At 44.6% G+C, this 19431-nt stretch overlaps 1 protein-coding gene across 4 annotated transcripts in view; it reads left to right on the top strand.

The window, feature by feature from the left end:
• Positions 1–19431, top strand: part of LOC135528202 (signal peptide, CUB and EGF-like domain-containing protein 3) — a 117753-nt gene that overhangs the window by 90750 nt on the left and 7572 nt on the right. For all 4 annotated transcript variants that reach the window (XM_064957121.1, XM_064957122.1, XM_064957123.1 and 1 more), the window contains 4 exons: positions 7949–8065; positions 11157–11279; positions 16118–16231; positions 16363–16458. In XM_064957121.1, coding sequence (XP_064813193.1) covers positions 7949–8065; positions 11157–11279; positions 16118–16231; positions 16363–16458 — 450 coding nt within the window. The remainder of the gene's footprint in view (positions 1–7948; positions 8066–11156; positions 11280–16117; positions 16232–16362; positions 16459–19431) is intronic.

Below are 19431 nucleotides of genomic sequence, written 5' to 3' on the forward strand. Positions count from 1 at the left end.
ACCACACCCCACTACACTACACTACACTACACCACACCACACCACACCACACCACACCACACTACACTACACCACACCACACCACACCACACCACACTACACTACACTACACATCAACACACTACACTACACCACACCACACCACACCACACCACACCACACCACACCACACCACACCACACCACACTACACTACACATCAACACACCACACCACACTACACTACACCACACCACACCACACCCCACCACACTACACCACACCACACTACAACACACCACACTACACCACACCACACTGCACATCAACACACTACACCACACCACACCACACTACACTACACTACACCACACCACACTACACTACACTACACCACACTACACCACACCCCACCACACTACACCACACCACACCCTACCACACTACACTACACTACACCACACTACACCACACAGCACTACACTACACTACACCGCACTACACCACACCACACCACACCACACTACACTACACATCAACACACCACACTACACTACACCACACCACACTACACCACACTACACCACACCCCACCACACTACACTACACTACACCACACCACACCACACTACACTACACTACACTACACTACACTACACCACACCACACCACACCACACTACACTACACTACACCACACTACACCACACCACACCACACTACACTACACTACACATCAACACACTACACATCAACACACTACACTACACCACACCACACCACACTACACTACACCCCACCACACTACACCACACCACACCACACCACACCACACCACACTACACATCAACACACTACACCACACCACACTACACTACACTACACCACACCACACCACACTACACATCAACACACTACACCACACCACACCACACTACACTACACTACACCACACCACACCACACTATACCACACCCCACCACACTACACTACACTACACCACACCCCACCACACTACACTACACTACATAACACCACACCACAGTACAGTACACTACACCACACCACACTACACCACGCTACCCTACACCACACCACACGACCCCACACCACACTAAACTACACTATACTACACCACACCACACCACACGATACTACACTACACCACACCACAATACACTACACCACACTACACCACACCACACTACACTGCACCACACTACACCACACCACACAACGCTACACCACACCACCCTACACTACACTACACTACACCAACCCTACACCACACTATACCACACTATACCACACTACACCCACACCACCATACACTACACTACATCACACTGCACAACAGTACACCACACAACAGTACACTACACCACACCACAGTACACTACACTACAGTTAACTACACCACACTACACTGCAGTACACTATCCTACACCACATCACACTACACCACCCTACACTACACTACACTACACCCACACCACACCACCCAACACCAAAGTACACCACACTACAGTACACTACACCACACCACAGTACACTGCAGTTAACTACACCACACCACACCACACTACACTACACCACGCCACCCTACACCATACCACACTACACTACCCCATACCATACCACACAACACTACACCACACCCCACTACACCACACCACACCCACACCACACTACACTAAACTACACCACACTACAGTACACTACATCACACTGCACAACAGTACACCACACAACAGTACACTACACCACACCACAGTACACTACACTAAACTACACCACACCACACCACATTACACCACACCACACTACACTACACTAAGCCACACCACACCACACTACCACATCACACCACACCACACAACACTACACCACTACACTACACTACACTACAATACACCACACAACACTACACCACACTACAATACACCGCACCACCCTACACTACACTACACTACACTACACCCACACCACCCTACACCACACTATACCACACTACACCCACACCACACCACTCTATACCACACCACACTACACCCACACCACACCACCCTACACTACACAGCACGACACCGCACCACACCACAGTACACTACACGACACTACAATACACTACACCACACCACAGTACACTACACTTAACTACACCACACCACCCTACACCACTCTATACCACACCACACTACACCCACACCACAGTACACTACACCTCACTACACTACAGTTACCTACACTACACCACACCACACTACACTACACCACACCACACCACACTTCACTACATTACACTACCCTACACCACACCACACTACACTGTCCCACATCAAAACTACATTATACTACACCATACCACACTACACCACACCACACTACACTACACCACACGACAGTACAATATACTACCCCACACCACACTACACCACACTACAGTACAGTACACTACCCTACACCACACCACACTACACTGCCACACACCACACTACACTACACCACAATACACTACACTACACTGCACCACCCTACACTACGCTACACCACACCACACTACACTACACCCACACCCCATTACAGTACACTATACCACACTACACTACACCCACACCACACTACAGTTAACCACACCACACTATACTACACCATACTACACTACACCACACCACACTATACTACACCATACTACACCCACACTACACCAAACTACACTACACCACACGACACCACACCATACTACACTACACCACACTACACTACACCCATACCACACCACACACCACTACACTACACCACGTGACACCACACTACACCACACTACAGTACACTATACCACACCACACTACAGTACACCACACTGCAGTTAACCACACCACACCACACTATACTACACCATACTACACTACACCACACCACACTATACTACACCATACTCACCCACACTACACCAAACTACATTATACTACACCACACGACACCACACCATACTACACCACACTACACTACACCCATACCACACCACACACCACTACACTACACCACGTGACACCACACTACAGTACACTACAGTACACTACACTACAATACAATACACTACACTACAGTACACTACACCACACTACAGTTAACTACACAACACCACACCACACCACACTACACTACATTACACTACACCATACTACACCCACACTACACCACACTACACCATACTACACTACACTGCACTGCACTACACAACACTACACCACACCGCACCAACCTACACTGCACTACAATACACTACACTACAACACACTACACCACACCACAGTATACCACATCACACTACACCACACCACACTACACTACTCCGTACCACACTACACTGCACCACCCTACACTATGCTACACCACACCACACCACCACCACCCCACACTACACTATACTGCACAACACAACACTACAACACACTACACTACACTACACTACACCACACGACACTACGCTGCACCACACTACACCACACCACACTACACCACACTACAGTTAACTACACCACATTACACCACACCACACTACACTACAGTTAACTACACCACACTACACTGCACCACCCTACACTATGCTACACCACACCACACCACCACCACCCCACACTACATGACACTACACTGCACTACACCACACTACACCACACTACACTACACCACACCACACTACACTACACCACACTACCCTACACTACACCACACCACACTACACTACACCACACTACACCACACCACACTACACTACACTACAATTAACTACACCACACTACACCACACCACACCGCACTGCACTACAGTTAACTACACTACAACACACCACACCACACTACACCGCACTACACTACACCACACTACACCGCACTACACTACACCACACTACACTCCACCCACACACACTACACTACACCCACACCACAGTACAGTACAGTACACTACACCACACTACAGTACACTATACCACACTACACTACACCCACACCACACCACACTACAGTACAGTACACTATACCACACTACACTACAGTACACCACACTACAGTTAACCACACCACACCACACTATACTACACCATACTACACCCACACTACACCAAACTACACTATACTACACCACACGACACCACACCATACTACACTACACCACACTACACTACACCCATACCACACCACACTACACTACACTGCACTACACCACACTACACTACACCACACTACACTCCACCACACGACACTACACTACACATCAACACACCACACTACACCACACTACACTACACCACACGACACTACAACACACTACACCACACCACACCACACCACACCACACTACACTACAGTTAACTACACCACACCACACCACACTACACTACACTACAGTTAACTACACCACACCACACTACACCGCACTATACCACATGTAGGTGTAGGTGGCAGACTGACTGACTGACTGACTGACAGACTGGGCCATGAAAGGGAGCCATAGGATTCAGCAGGTCTATAGTGTCATTCTAGTTGACTACTGGCTTTTTAGTGCTTGTGATTCCTCCCCTCCCCCTCCTATTTTTTAATGAGATGTTTTGACCTTCAAGATATCATGTTTAGGTAGTCCCACATGACCGTACAGTATTTCCATGACAGGTAGCTGCCTGGGAACCTCAGTGTTTTCAGCCCAACACCAGCCACTTGGCTTTTGCTCAATAACTGTGACATCTTATATTGCAGCAGACAGATAGCAGACAAAACATCGCACCACCACAAGCGCAACAGAGTATCACAGCTGAACAGGCTTATGGCTGAAAATGCTGCTTGGACATTTTTTCTTAGCTGTGTTTTTCATGCATATCTTTTTTTGAGTGGACAATGTCCTAAGATCAACAGCAATATACTCATTCTTAGTTAAGCGGTGTGTGGCCAGCAATTTCTCAGGCCCCGCTGGGTGACTGGAGCAGGGGCTATATCCCAGCTAGCTGAGATCTGGCCTGGCTGGCCATTGTTATTGGGAAGTTTGGGGTGCAAAAAGGAAGAAGGAAATGTGGTGAGCATGAAGACAAATAACACTCATCTACCCACTTAAAGCCAGTGCCATAAGTGAATAAAAGAGCTAGACATTCAATCAAAAGAAGTCCTGCCTTATCAGAGATGTGGCTGTGCTGTAACATTCTGTAAAAAAAAAAAAGACCTACTACAGTACAAAAAGTGCATAGTACAGTGTTGGGATATATAAACTGAACTTCACAACCTTTTATCTTGGTTTGAACAGTCAGTGTTTCCCAGATGACAGAGGACCACGCGTGGTCCATCAATCAAGACGTGACATGTCTGGCCCGGCCAGGTCCAGGGCCTGGAGGCATTCCTTACCCCTTCCTGCCCCCTGTCCTCCCCCATCCCCTGCTGATCCCAATGAGGGCATGGTGGGAGTGCCCTTATCAGATCCTACTAGGTCTCCCTCAGAAGGAGCATCACTGATAAAGGCCTTATCTACTCTGTGTAAACAGCCTCGGACAGGCATTGTTTCACCATTCTATTGTTGTAATATCTATTTGTTCTGAAGGAGGGTTATTTTGTGTAACTGAGGGGGGAAGAGATGAGGTGATGGGGTGAGTCGTAGGCCAGTTTGGGACACTGTGGGACTGCGACGGAGGAGGATTGTCGAAAAGAAACCTGTGGCCTTAGATTTTTTTCTTTCCATTATTCTGGCACCCCATAAATAACACACTTAGAGAAATGTAAGATTGTTCAGATTGAAGGGCAAGACGAGGGTGTTTCTGTTTGTATTCTATTCACTGTTCTTTCAGTGTGTCCCTCATCTCTGGTCCCGTGTCCCCTTGCACGTACATGGTCCTCTAGCCCAACCCCTGCATACCTCACTGTACCTGCTGGTAAACAACGAGCCTAGTCCCAGGCATCCTGACACATCCAAGCCCATCTCTTGCTCTGTACAGTGTAGTACAATACGCTGCAGGTTGCTTCTTCCCATTGAATCGTATTGATCAGAGATGAATAGAATATGTCCCAGCAGCAAAGTCCCCAGTCAACACCAGTCCTGAGATGGTGGCTTGCATCCCAATATCCCAGAAGATGAAACAAATGATTCTAGTTCATTTCTATTTGTGACTTTGGAGTTGAGAGCTCAGTAAAAGTTTTTTTTTTTTTAGCCACAAAATAATAAACCAATGTGGTAATACATAAAACGAACTGCTCAGCATCTCTCATTTCTCAGTGTTAAACAATAACACTATAAGATTCCATTCAAGTTATTGGGAAAGAGTTCACAAAGTGAACATAGTGGGGATCACTTCCACTTCTTTAGCTGGATGAATATCTACTCTTTATGCCAAGTTGCCTTTTAGGGGTTTTTGAAACGTTCAACACCACCCGGTGTTCCTCCTGAAGCCCTGAAGACACCCTGTCTACTCTTTATGCCAAGTTTCCTTTTAGGGGTTTTTGAAACGTTCAACACCACCCGGTGTTCCTCCTGAAGCCCTGAAGACACCCTGTCTACTCTTTTGAAAGCTGATCACTTAATAGTTGTTTAATCTCAACCCAATCCCACGTCTTTGGCTGGAGGTATTCTCACAAGAAGCTTGCCAAAACTCCTTGGATGCGTCACAAAAAGCACCCTATTCCCCATATAATGGTGCCCAATGGGCCCAGGTAAAAGTACTGCAATAAATAGGAAATAGTGTGCCATTTGTGATGCAGCCCTAGACTAGTAACTTCTCTCTCAAGGCTGGACAGAGTTCAATGGTATAAGGGATTACGCCTCAAGTATGAACATTTGGGGATGTCCACTGTGCTAGAAGGCAAAACGAGAAAGAAAACTCCCTATATTGCAGCTGACAAAGTTAAGATCTTCCTTCTTGTTCTTGGTAACCCAGTATTTTTTAGCTTTAGCAGTATTCCTATAATTGCCATGTAATGTATACTATCAAACCATTATCATCTTTTTGATGTTGGGCTGACAGTGCCTTAGAGCCAGGTAAGACAAAGTTCAGGATGGGGAGAATATAGACTATGAAATGCCTGGGAACCTCCCTACATTTTCTATCCTTTTCAATTTAGCCAATTAAATTTCCAGTAAAGCTGTAGCTAGGCCCCGTTCTCTCCAGTTCCCAGCTCTCTTCTCTGTAGACGCTGTCTGGACTTGACATATGTAATTGCTGACATTTAAACATTGGATAGTAGGCTACCGAACCCAAATGTCCTCCACCTTATTATTTTAATCTCAGCCAGGGCTCCATTTTTATTCACAGACATGGAGAGTGATATCAGAGGTACATGTATGAAAGTCCAGTGGTGTTCCAATTATCTGATAAAGTCCAGCAGGGAATCAGGATAAGAGGAAGTAACAACAGACAGGAAGTTATTCTCATGCACCCAGTGCAAGGTGGTGGGCCTGGGGGGCAGGGGTCAGGGTCAGGGAAGATGACTGGAGAGATTCTTTAGACAGACAGAATCATGACCCGCCTCTGGTCTCACGTTACAGCTCATTCCTAGATAAGCAGGACTGCTTCTCAGACAAATGATTTCCACTTGGCTTCAGAACACAATAATAAGACATTTGAGATAGTGAGTTTCATTAAATGGTTATTTTTTAGTGGAAGAAACAGTGGTATAGTGAAATGATTGACAGGTAACTTTGGAATTGAAAAATGGCCCAAAGCTCCTGTTATCAGTAGGTGAAACTGTCTTGCTACTGCTCAGACTGGCATCCAATGTCTCATACCAAACAAAATGGTATTCAATTTTAAAAAACATTATTTATTTATTTTTCTGTGTCCCATTGCAATTTATTTCTAATCCAAGTCGTCATATATATATATATATATATATATATATATATATTATTTTTTCTATTATAAAATCTGAAATGAGTTTTGAGAAGTTGTGTTAGTGAATAATGTGAACTTCTCTCTGTATATTCCCCTCTTCCCAGACATTGACGAGTGTTCTTTTGACCGGACGTGTGACCATTCCTGCGTCAACTCCCCCGGCAGCTTCCAGTGCTTCTGTCATAAAGGCTATGTTCTCTACGGTCTGGCACATTGTGGAGGTGAGTTGATACTTATTCCCCCTCTCAACGTGTCTGTACACCATTACTCACACAGTCCACCTCACTTTCTCTAGAAACCACACCTGCCTGCTAAGTTATCCATAATAACTTGAATCTTCATGATCATTACTGCAGCTAGCTTCTATAGCAACTTGTTTTTTTATAGCCTGTTTGTATGGCTCCCTAGTTCGTATTGCTTACCAGACCAGTCGAGTCTAATGCTAGCTGAAGGAAGACTTGATTTTTGTGACATGAGTATTACACAGTAGCACACATGACTCCACCTGTTGCACTAAAACAAACAATTATTATCAGAGGTATGTGCATGATGCTGTGGTAAAGTTGTTGATCTATTCCAGTGTGGTAGAAATAAAGGTAGGCCGTCTCGTGTTCCAGGCGGCTGGCGTGTGCCAGATCTGGAGGGCAGAGAGAGAGGGGGACCCGTTTGAGCACATCAGGCTGTTTCAGCGGCCCTTTCATGGTCTGTGTATCACAACTCTGAATCTGCTGCCGTCTCCAGAGCCTGAGGGCCTCTCAGAGAAGGTGTAGAAATAGAGAGAGAGAGAGAGAGAGAGAGAGAGAGAGAGAGGGAGAGAGAGAGAGAGAGAGAGAGAAAGAGAGAGAGAGAGAAAGAGAGAGAGAGCGAAAGCCTATATACACACACAAAACACGTTGCAATTATTTCTTCTCCATTCTTGTTCGTTTTGACAAGTCTACCAAGGCAGGAATGTTATGATAGCATATTTCCAGGACGTGGAATGTGGTAATATGTGTGAGTGAGAGGGATGGAGAGGGCAGGAACATTGCCTGGCATAAGAGCTGTGTGTGTATCTGTGTGCCATTGTAGAGTCCTCCTAATGATGAATGACTCTTCCCTCCCTCTTCTCTCCCATCAGAACTGTTTGATAACCCTGAGATTTATGTTGCTTCCCCTGCACCTTCTCTTCTACAGCAGTGACCAGGGTTGTGTTATTCCCCGCCGTAGCTTATCAGTTGAAACATAGCTCCCAAACACTCCAGAGACTGCTGCTCGATGCTTAATTTAACAATGGACTCACCACAAACAACCCCTATAAGGTCAGTGACCTGCTGTCAAGGAAAGTGTGGAGGCCTGTCATCACTGGCTTCAGCTGACATCTGAGAGAGACTTCCCCGACTGAGACATTCTCCTCCAAGCCATTAGGAAAACATCACGTTAGAATTACACTGTGGCGTTAAAGTGAGAGGTGTGATATGAGGTGGCACGCTAGCTATAGAGTTGATAGATGTTACTGTCTGGTACATGATAAATCCATCTGAAGGAATCAATATGTTGTTTACATAAAACCAGGTTGATATTTGACCACTAAGATACATGTTCTATTTGACTCGGTTACAATCACGTGATAAGCATTGAGTAGACTAATGAAGACAAGAAAGGTCCCAAAGAACCTATCTTTGAGACAAGGTACCCCATTATAGCTAACAGCCCTAGATCAATGCTGTAGAGCCATAGATCTATGCTCTACAGACGTGGTGCTGTCTGTCTACTGTTGACCTTCACAGTCAAACTGTGATTAGCCTATTCTATAGGCTCTCAGTCTCACCGGAGTTTGGGGCAGAATGCGTGTCGGGGAGATGATAGGTATTGATGTCTATTGAAGAGAGAGCCTCCAGCTGAGCCTATTGTCATGTTTCTTTTTGCCCTGGAATTGGAGTAATGCCTTCGACACCAGCGGATGATAGCAGCCACATACAATTGTCAGCAAGCATGTCAATCTGAAAGTCTAATACGTCTCTCTTAGACTCTCCCCCCTTATGTTCCCGTCCTACATTGGCCTCTGGGATACATGAGTTGATTTCCTCTGAGGATGCCGAAACAGAAACAGACAGAGCCAGCTCGAGAGAGATGGCTTGATAAAAGCATACTCAAAAGTCTATTCACATTTCAAGCTTGAGAAGAATATCAACTTTGCTTGGCATAGAGAAGTGATTCTCTCTCCATCTCCCGCTCTCTATTATTTAAATGGAGTTCTTCAACATGAAGGTTAGACTTCAGACAAGTTGTTAGACAGACGGATGCATCTCCTTTGCATTGAGCGGAGCTGGCAACTCAACACCAGCCAAACACTCTTGATAAAGTCATCATCTCCATGGCGGGACAGAGCACTGGAGGCTCGCAGGCTGTTTTTATTCACGCCGTACAGAACAGGGAGGAACATTTTCTATCTGCAGGCCACATCATCAATCACTGTCATTATCTGTGTTCCTCTGCTGGTGTCCCTGTCACTTAGCCTGGCTGAGCGCTCAGCCCCGAGCCACACTGCCTTGCCTTGTCCCCCTCATCACACTAATAAAGTCATTTTCTGTCTGGGTTCCTAGGCAACCTCCATCTGGTTCCTGTATGGTTTGAGTGGTTTTGGTTTCTGTGTGTTAAAAAGTGATTATAATTTACTCCTATCTGGCTCTGCAAAGTCCCTCCAAATGTTCTTCTTCCCAAAGAGAGTGAGCTTTGGGGGAAGAGAAGTTGAAGTTTCGACTGAGGGGAAATGCATAGCAGTGATATCACATGCCCTGGATTAGACTTCAAATGAGCAATCAGCCTGGTTTACCAAAACACACATTCATCTTCTGTAGAAGTGATCACTGACAGTAGAATTGACTTCACAGAAACTCTGTTCATTTGCAGCTGTCAGAACACATTCTCGTTTGTTTCTTTCAATTATTCTCTCATCTATCATGATAGCTCAGTTATATTGATGTTATTTCTTCTCTTGCAACCAGGTTTACTGAGTGAGTGAGTGAGTGAGTGAGTGAGTGAGTGAGTGAGTGAGTGAGTGAGTGTGCATATGTCTATGCGTTTGGTGTGTTTTGAATTTCCACTCATATTAATGTGGGGCAGCAGGTAGCCTAGCGTTTAAGAGTATTGTGTCAGTAACTGAAAGGTCGATGGTTTGAATCCCTAAGCTGACTAGGTAAAAAATATGTCTGTGCCCTTGAGCAAGGCACTTAACCCAAGTCGCTCTGGATAAGTGTCTGCTAAAATGTAAATGAGTGTGTTACACTCTGTGCCTAGACATACATGGTCATAACTGTCTTCTTCCCTTTGCAGATATTGATGAGTGCAGTATAAATCGCGGTGGCTGTAAATATGGCTGTGTAAACACTCAGGGCAGCTACGAGTGTACCTGTCCACCTGGATACAAGCTTCACTGGAACAAGAAGGACTGCATTGGTATGTAACAACACTGCCACCCAGTGGTCAGAAGATTGAAACATACATTGTGATTTGGTTCCAAGTAATGGAAAGGATGGTCAATCAATCAATCAAATGTATTTATGAAACACTTTTTACATCAGCCGATGTCACAAAGTGCTATACAGAAACCCAGCCTAAAACCCCAAACAGTAAACAATGCAGACGTAGAAGCACGGTGGCTAGGAAAAACTCCCTAGAAAGCCAGGACCCTAGGAAGAAACCTAAAGAGGAACCAAGCTCTGAGGGGCGGTCAGTCCTCTTCTGGCTGTGCCGGGTGGAGATCATAACAGAACATGGCCAAGATGTTCAAATGTTCATAGATGACCACCAGGGTCAAATAATAATAATCACAGTGGTTGTAGAGGGTGCAACAGGTCAGCACCTCAGGAGTAAATGTCAGTTGGCATTTCATAGCCGATCATTCAGAGTTAGAGATAGCAGGTGTGGTAGAGAGAGAGAGTCCAGGACAAAACAGCAGGTCCAGGACAAGGTAGCACGTCTGGTGAACAGGTCAGGGTTCCATAGCCGCAAGCAGAACAGTTGAAACTGGAGCAGCAGCATGACCAGGTGGACTGGGGACCGCAAGGAGTCATCGGGCCAGGTAGTCCACCCACTTTTCCAATGCACAGCCCCCACACCACTAGAGGGATATCTTCAACCACCAACTTACAGCCAAAAACTGAGACAAGGCTGAGTATAGCCCACGGAGATCTCCCCACGGCATGTACCCGAAGGGGGCACCAAACCGGACAAGAAAATCAAGTTAGTGACTCAGCCCACTCAAGTGACGCACCGCTCCTATGGACGGCATGGAAAAGCACCAGTAAGCCAGTGACTCAGCCTCTGTAATAGGGTTAGAGGCAGAGAATCCCAGTGGAGAGAGGGGAACCGGCCAGGCAGAGACAGCAAGGGTGGTTCATTGCTCCAGTGCCTTTCCGTTCATCTTCACAAACCTGGGCCAGACTACACTCAATCATAGGACCTACTGAAGAGATGAGTCTTCAATAAAGACTTAAAGGTTGAGACCAAGTCTGCTTCTCTCACATGGATAGGCAGACCATTCCATAAGAATGGAGCTCTGTAGGAGAAAGCCCTGCCTCCAGCTGTTTGCTTAGAAATTCTAGGGACAATATGGAGGCCTGCATCTTGTGACCATAGCCTAGTGGTTAGAGCGTTAGGCCAGAAACCCGAAAGATTGCTGGATCAAATCCTCAAGCTGACAAGGTAAAAATCTGTCGTACTGCCCCTGAACAAGGCAGTCATTGTAAATAAGAATTTGTTCTTAACTGACTTGCCAAGTTCAATAAGGTTAAATAAAAACAAATATATGGCAGGACCAAATTGGAAAGATAGGTAGGAGCAAGCCCATGTAATGCTTTGTAGGTTAGCAGTTAAACCTTGAAATCAGCCCTTGCCTTAACAGGAAGCCAGTGTAGAGAGGCTAGCACTGGAGTAATATCATCACATTTTTGGGCTCTAGTCAAGATTCTAGCTTCCGTGTTTAGCACTAACTGAAGTTTATTTAGTGCATTATCCGGGTAGCCGGAAAGTAGAGCATTGCAGTAGTCTCATCTAGAAGCGACAAATGCATGAATAGATTTTTCTTTATCATTTTTGGACAGAAAGCTTCTGATTTTTGGAATGTTACGTGAATGGAAAAAAGCTGTCCTTGAAACAGTCTTGGTATGTTCGTCAAAAGAGAGATCAGGGTCCAGAGTAACGCTGAGGTCCTTCACAGTTTTATTTGAGATGACTGTATAACCATCAAGATTAATTGTCCGATCCGACAGAAGATCTCTTTGTTTCTCTTTAAAAGTAAAACATTGGCCGACATCCACTTCCTTATGTCTGAAACACAGGCTTCCAGGGATAGCAATTTTGGGGCTTTACCATGTTTCGTCAAAATGTACAAATGTGTATCATCTGGAAATGCAGTGAAAGTTAATATTGTGACCAAGAGGTAAAATATATAGTGAAACAATAGTGGTCCTAAAATGGAACCTTGAGGAACACCAAAATTTACAGTTGATTTGTCAGAGGACAAACCATCCACAGAGACAAACTGATATCTTTCCGACAGATAAGATCTAAGCCAGGCCTGAACTTGTCCGTGTAGACCAATTTGGTTTCCAATCTCTCCAAAAGAATGTGGTGATCGATGGTATCAAAAGCAGCACTAAGGTCTAGGAGCACGAGGACAGATGCAGAGCCTTGGTCTGACGCCATTAAAAGGTAATTTACCACCTTCACAAGTGCAGTCTCAGTGCTATGATTGGGTCTAAAACCAGACTGAAGCGTTTCGTATACTACATTGTTTGTCTTCAGGAAGGCAGTGAGTTGCTGCGCAACAGCTTTTTCAAAAAATGTTGAGAGGAATGGGAGATTCGATATAGGCCGATAGTTTTTTATATTTTCTGGGTCAAGGTTTGGCTTTTTCAAGGGAGGCTTTATTACTGCCACTTTTAGTGAGTTCGGTACACATCCGGTGGATAGGGAGACGTTTATTTTGTTCAACATAGGAGGGCCAAGCACAGGGAGCAGCTCTTTCAGTAGCTTAGTTGGAATAGGGTCCAGTATGCAGCTTGAAGGTTTAGAGGCCATAATTATTTTCATCAATGTGTCTAGAGATATAGTATTAAAAAACTTGAGTGTCTCCCTTGATCCTAGGTCCTGGCAGTGTTGTGCAGACTCAGGACAACTGAGCTTTGGAGAAATACACAGATTTAAAGAGGAGTCCGTAATTTGCTTTCTAATGATCATGATCTTTCCGTCAAAGAAGTTCATGAATTTATCACTGCTGAAGTGAAAGCCATCCTCTCTTGGGGAATGCTGCATTTTAGTTAGCTTTGCGACAGTATCAAAAATACATTTGGGATTGTTCTTACTCTCCTCAATTAAGTTGGATAAATAGGATGATCTAGCAGAAGTGAGGGCTCTTCGATACTGCACGGTACTGTCTTTCCAAGCCAATCAGAAGACTTCCAGTTTGGTGTAGCGCCATTTCCGTTCCAATTTTCTGGAATCTTGCTTCAGGGCTCGGGTATTTTCTGTATACCAGGGAGCTAGTTTCTTATGACAAATGTTTTTTGTTTTTAGGGATGTGACTGCATCTTAGGTATTACACAAGGTTAAATTTAGTTCCTCAGATGGGTGGTTAACCAATTGTTGTACTCTGATGTCCTTGGGTAGGTAGTCTGGAAGGGCATCTAGGAATCTTTGGGTTGTCCGAGAATTTATAGCACGGCTTTTGATGATCCTTGGTTGGGGTCTGAGCAGATTATTTGTTGCGATTGCAAACGTAATAAAATGGTGGTCCGATAGCCAGGATTATGAGGAAAAACATTAAAAAAGATCCACAATATTTATTCCACTGGACAAAACTAGTTCCAGAGTATGACTGTGGCAGCGAGTAGGTCCGGAGACATGTTGGACAAAACCCAATGAGTCGAGTATGGCTCCGAAAGCCTTTTGGAGTGGGTCTGTGGACTTTTCCATGTGAATATTAAAGTCACAAAAAATGTGAATATTGTCTGCCATGACTACAAGGTCTGATAGGGATTCAGGGAACTCAGTGTGGAACGCTGTATACGGCCCAGGAGGCTTGTAAACGGTAGCTGTAAAAAGTGATTGAGCATAGATTTCATGACTAAAAGCTCAAAAGATGAAAACGCAGCCTTTTTTTGTATATTGAAATTTGCTATCATAAATGTTGGCAACACACCCACCTTTGCGGGATGCTCGGGGGTTATTGTAACCAGGAGGAGAGGCCTCATTTAACACAGTAAATTCATCAGGCATCAGGCCATGTTTCAGTCAGGCCAATCACATCAAGATTATGATCAGTGATTAGTTAATTGACTATAACTGCCTTGGAAGTGAGGGATCTAACATTAAGTAGCCCTATTTTGAGATGTGAGACATCATAATCTCTTTCAATAATGACAGGAATGGAGGAGGTCTTTATTCCAGTGAGATTGCTAAAGCGAACACCTCCATGTTTAGTTTTGCCCAATCTAGGTCGAGGCACAGATACAGTCTCAATGGGGATAGCTGAGCTGACTACACCGACTGTACTAGTGGCAGACTCCACTAAGCTGGCAGTCTGGCTAACAGCCTGCTGCCTGTAACCCTATTGCTAATCCTAACTCCAGATGTAACCCTAACCCTAACTCCAGATGTAACCCTAACTCCAGATGTAAACCTAACCCTAACTCCAGATGTAACCCTAACCCTAACTCCAGATGTAACCCTAACTCCAGATGTAACCCTAACTCCAGATGTAAACCTAATCCTAACTCCAGATGTAACCCTAACTCCAAATGTAACCCTAACTCCAGATGTATCCCTAACCCTAACTCCAGATGTAACCCAATCCTAACTCCAGATGTAACCCTAACCCTAACTCCAGATGTAACCCTAACCCTAACTCCAGATGTATCCCTAAACCTAACTCCACATAGAAATATGACTTATAGATCTGTCATTGAAAGCAAGTCTAAGAAGCGGTAGATCTGTTCTGTGCACGCTATTTCTATGATTCCTGTTCTAACTTTTTGTTTTTGCATCTTTTACTTTTGGTTTGGTACACCAGCTTCAATCTGATGAAAATACAATATTTTTGGTTATTGAAAATATATTTCACAGCGGTTTAGATGGTACACTGATTCTCTCCACTATGCTTGTTTTGTCACATAAACTGAAATTAGGCAAACTATTAGAATTTTAGCAACCAAGAAATGGGGGAGCAATTTCTGCATATTGCTACTTTAAAGAGTAGTGTATGATTGTGTGATGTTGTTTTTATGTTCATCCAGAGCTGGTGAAATGTCTGCCTGGCCTAGCTCCCAAGACCACTCTGACCTGCAGTAAAACGGGCAAGAAAGAGAGCTGCTCCCTCACCTGCGCCTCCAAGGCTCACTATCTGGCAGGTAGTGACATCCACATACAATAACCAAGTCCATTCACATTGCTGCAGCTCTTATTCTCCTAACGTGATATGGTATTATTGATTTGAATGACTTCTGACTGAAGCTGTAACAATATGTTTCATCCTTTGCAGAATCTGACAGCAGCTATACAATGAGCTGTGGCATCCCCATCCTTCGAGGCAAAACCCCAGCCAGACTGAACACAAGCAGCAGTCAGAGCTGCATAGGTACAGTGTCCCACAGATTCAGACTCATTCTTAGGACTTTGGTAGAAGGTTGTGGCTGGAACTAGGGTTAGGGATAGGGTTACATCTGGAGTTAGGGTTAGGGATAGGGTTACATCTGGAGTTAGGGTTAGGGATACATCTGGAGTTAGGGTTAGGGATACATCTGGAGTTAGGGTTAGGGTTATATCTGGAGTTAGGGTTAGGGTTACATCTGGAGTTAGGATTAGGGTTACATCTGGAGTTAGGGTTAGGGTTATATCTGGAGTTAGGGTTAGGGTTACATCTGGAGTTAGGGTTAGGGTTATATCTGGAGTTAGGATTAGGGTTATATCTGGAGTTAGGATTAGGGTTACATCTGGAGTTAGGATTAGGGTTATATCTGGAGTTAGGATTAGGGTTACATCTGGAGTTAGGGTTAGGGTTACATCTGGAGTTAGGATTAGGGTTACATCTGGAGTTAGGATTAGGGTTACATCTGGAGTTAGGATTAGGGTTATATCTGGAGTTAGGATTAGGGTTACATCTGGAGTTAGGATTAGGGTTATATCTGGAGTTAGGATTAGGGTTACATCTGGAGTTAGGGTTAGGGTTACATCTGGAGTTAGGATTAGGGTTACATCTGGAGTTAGGATTAGGGTTACATCTGGAGTTAGGATTAGGGTTATATCTGGAGTTAGGATTAGGGTTACATCTGGAGTTAGGGTTAGGGTTACATCTGGAGTTAGGATTAGGGTTACATCTGGAGTTAGGGTTAGGGTTATATCTGGAGTTAGGATTAGGGTTACATCTGGAGTTAGGGTTAGGGTTACATCTGGAGTTAGGATTAGGGTTACATCTGGAGTTAGGATTAGGGTTACATCTGGAGTTAGGATTAGGGTTACATCTGGAGTTAGGGTTAGGGTTACATCTGGAGTTAGGGTTAGGGTTACATCTGGAGTTAGGATTAGGGTTACATCTGGAGTTAGGATTAGGGTTACATCTGGAGTTAGGATTAGGGTTACATCTGGAGTTAGGATTAGGGTTACATCTGGAGTTAGGGTTAGGGTTACATCTGGAGTTAGGGTTAGGGTTATATCTGGAGTTAGGATTAGGGTTACATCTGGAGTTAGGGATAGGGTTATATCTGGAGTTAGGATTAGGGTTACATCTGGAGTTAGGGTTAGGGTTATATCTGGAGTTAGGATTAGGGTTACATCTGGAGTTAGGCTTAGGGTTATATATGGATTTAGGATTAGGGTTACATCTGGAGTTAGGGTTAGGGTTATATCTGGAGTTAGGATTAGGGTTACATCTGGAGTTAGGATTAGGGTTACATCTGGAGTTAGGATTAGCGTTACATCTGGAGTTAGGGTTAGGGTTATATGTGGAGTTAGGATTAGGGTTACATCTGGAGTTAGGATTAGGGTTACATCTGGAGTTAGGATTAGGGTTACATCTGGAGTTAGGATTAGGGTTACATCTGGAGTTAGGGTTAGGGATACATCTGGAGTTAGGGTTAGGGTTATATCTGGAGTTAGGATTAGGGTTATATCTGGAGTTAGGGTTAGGGTTATATCTGGAGTTAGGGTTAGGGATAGGGTTACATCTGGAGTTAGGGATAGGGTTACATCTGGAGTTAGGGTTAGGGTTACATCTGGAGTTAGGGTTAGGGTTATATCTGGAGTTAGGGTTAGGGTTACATCTGGAGTTAGGAATAGGGTTACATCTGGAGTTAGGGTTAGGGATAGGGTTACATCTGGAGTTAAGGTTAGGGATAGGGTTACATCTGGAGTTAGGGTTAGGGATAGGATTACATCTGGAGTTAGGGTTAGGGATAGGATTACATCTGGAGTTAGGGTTAGGGATAGGGTTACATCTGGAGTTAAGGTTAGGGATAGGGTTACATCTGGAGTTAGGGTTAGGGATAGGATTACATCTGGAGTTAGGGATACATCTGGAGTTAAGGTTAGGGATAAGGTTACATCTGGAGTTAAGGTTAGGGATAGGGTTACATCTGGAGTTAGGGTTAGGGATAGGATTACATCTGGAGTTAGGGTTAGGGTTACATCTGGAGTTAAGGTTAGGGATAGGGTTACATCTGGAGTTAGGGTTAGGGATAGGGTTACATCTGGAGTTAGGGATACATCTGGAGTTAAGGTTAGGGATAAGGTTACATCTGGAGTTAAGGTTAGGGATAGGGTTACATCTGGATTTAGGGTTAGGGATAGGGTTACATCTGGAGTTAGGGATACATCTGGAGTTAAGGTTAGGGATAGGGTTACATCTGGAGTTAGGGTTAGGGATAGGATTACATCTGGAGTTAGGGTTAGGGTTACATCTGGAGTTAGGGATACATCTGGAGTTAGGGTTAGGGATAGGGTTACATCTGGAGTTAGGGATACATCTGGAGTTAAGGTTAGGGATAGGGTTACATCTGGAGTTAGGGTTAGGGATAGGGTTACATCTGGAGTTAGGGTTAGGGTTAGGGTTACATCTGGAGTTAGGGTTAGGGATAGGATTACATCTGGAGTTAGGGATACATCTGGAGTTAAGGTTAGGGATAGGGTTACATCTGGAGTTAGGGTTAGGGATAGGGTTACATCTGGAGTTAGGGATACATCTGGAGTTAAGGTTAGGGATAAGGTTACATCTGGAGTTAAGGTTAGGGATAGGGTTACATCTGGAGTTAGGGTTAGGGATAGGGTTACATCTGGAGTTAGGGATACATCTGGAGTTAAGGTTAGGGATAGGGTTACATCTGGAGTTAGGGTTAGGGATAGGATTACATCTGGAGTTAGGGTTAGGGTTACATCTGGAGTTAAGGTTAGGGATAGGGTTACATCTGGAGTTAGGGTTAGGGATAGGGTTACATCTGGAGTTAGGGATACATCTGGAGTTAAGGTTAGGGTTAGGGTTACATCTGGAGTTAAGGTTAGGGATAGGGTTACATCTGGAGTTAGGGTTAGGGATAGGGTTACATCTGGAGTTAGGGTT

This window comes from Oncorhynchus masou, chromosome 33 (genome assembly GCF_036934945.1).
Source record: "Oncorhynchus masou masou isolate Uvic2021 chromosome 33, UVic_Omas_1.1, whole genome shotgun sequence".
Taxonomy (NCBI): Eukaryota; Metazoa; Chordata; class Actinopteri; order Salmoniformes; family Salmonidae; genus Oncorhynchus; species Oncorhynchus masou.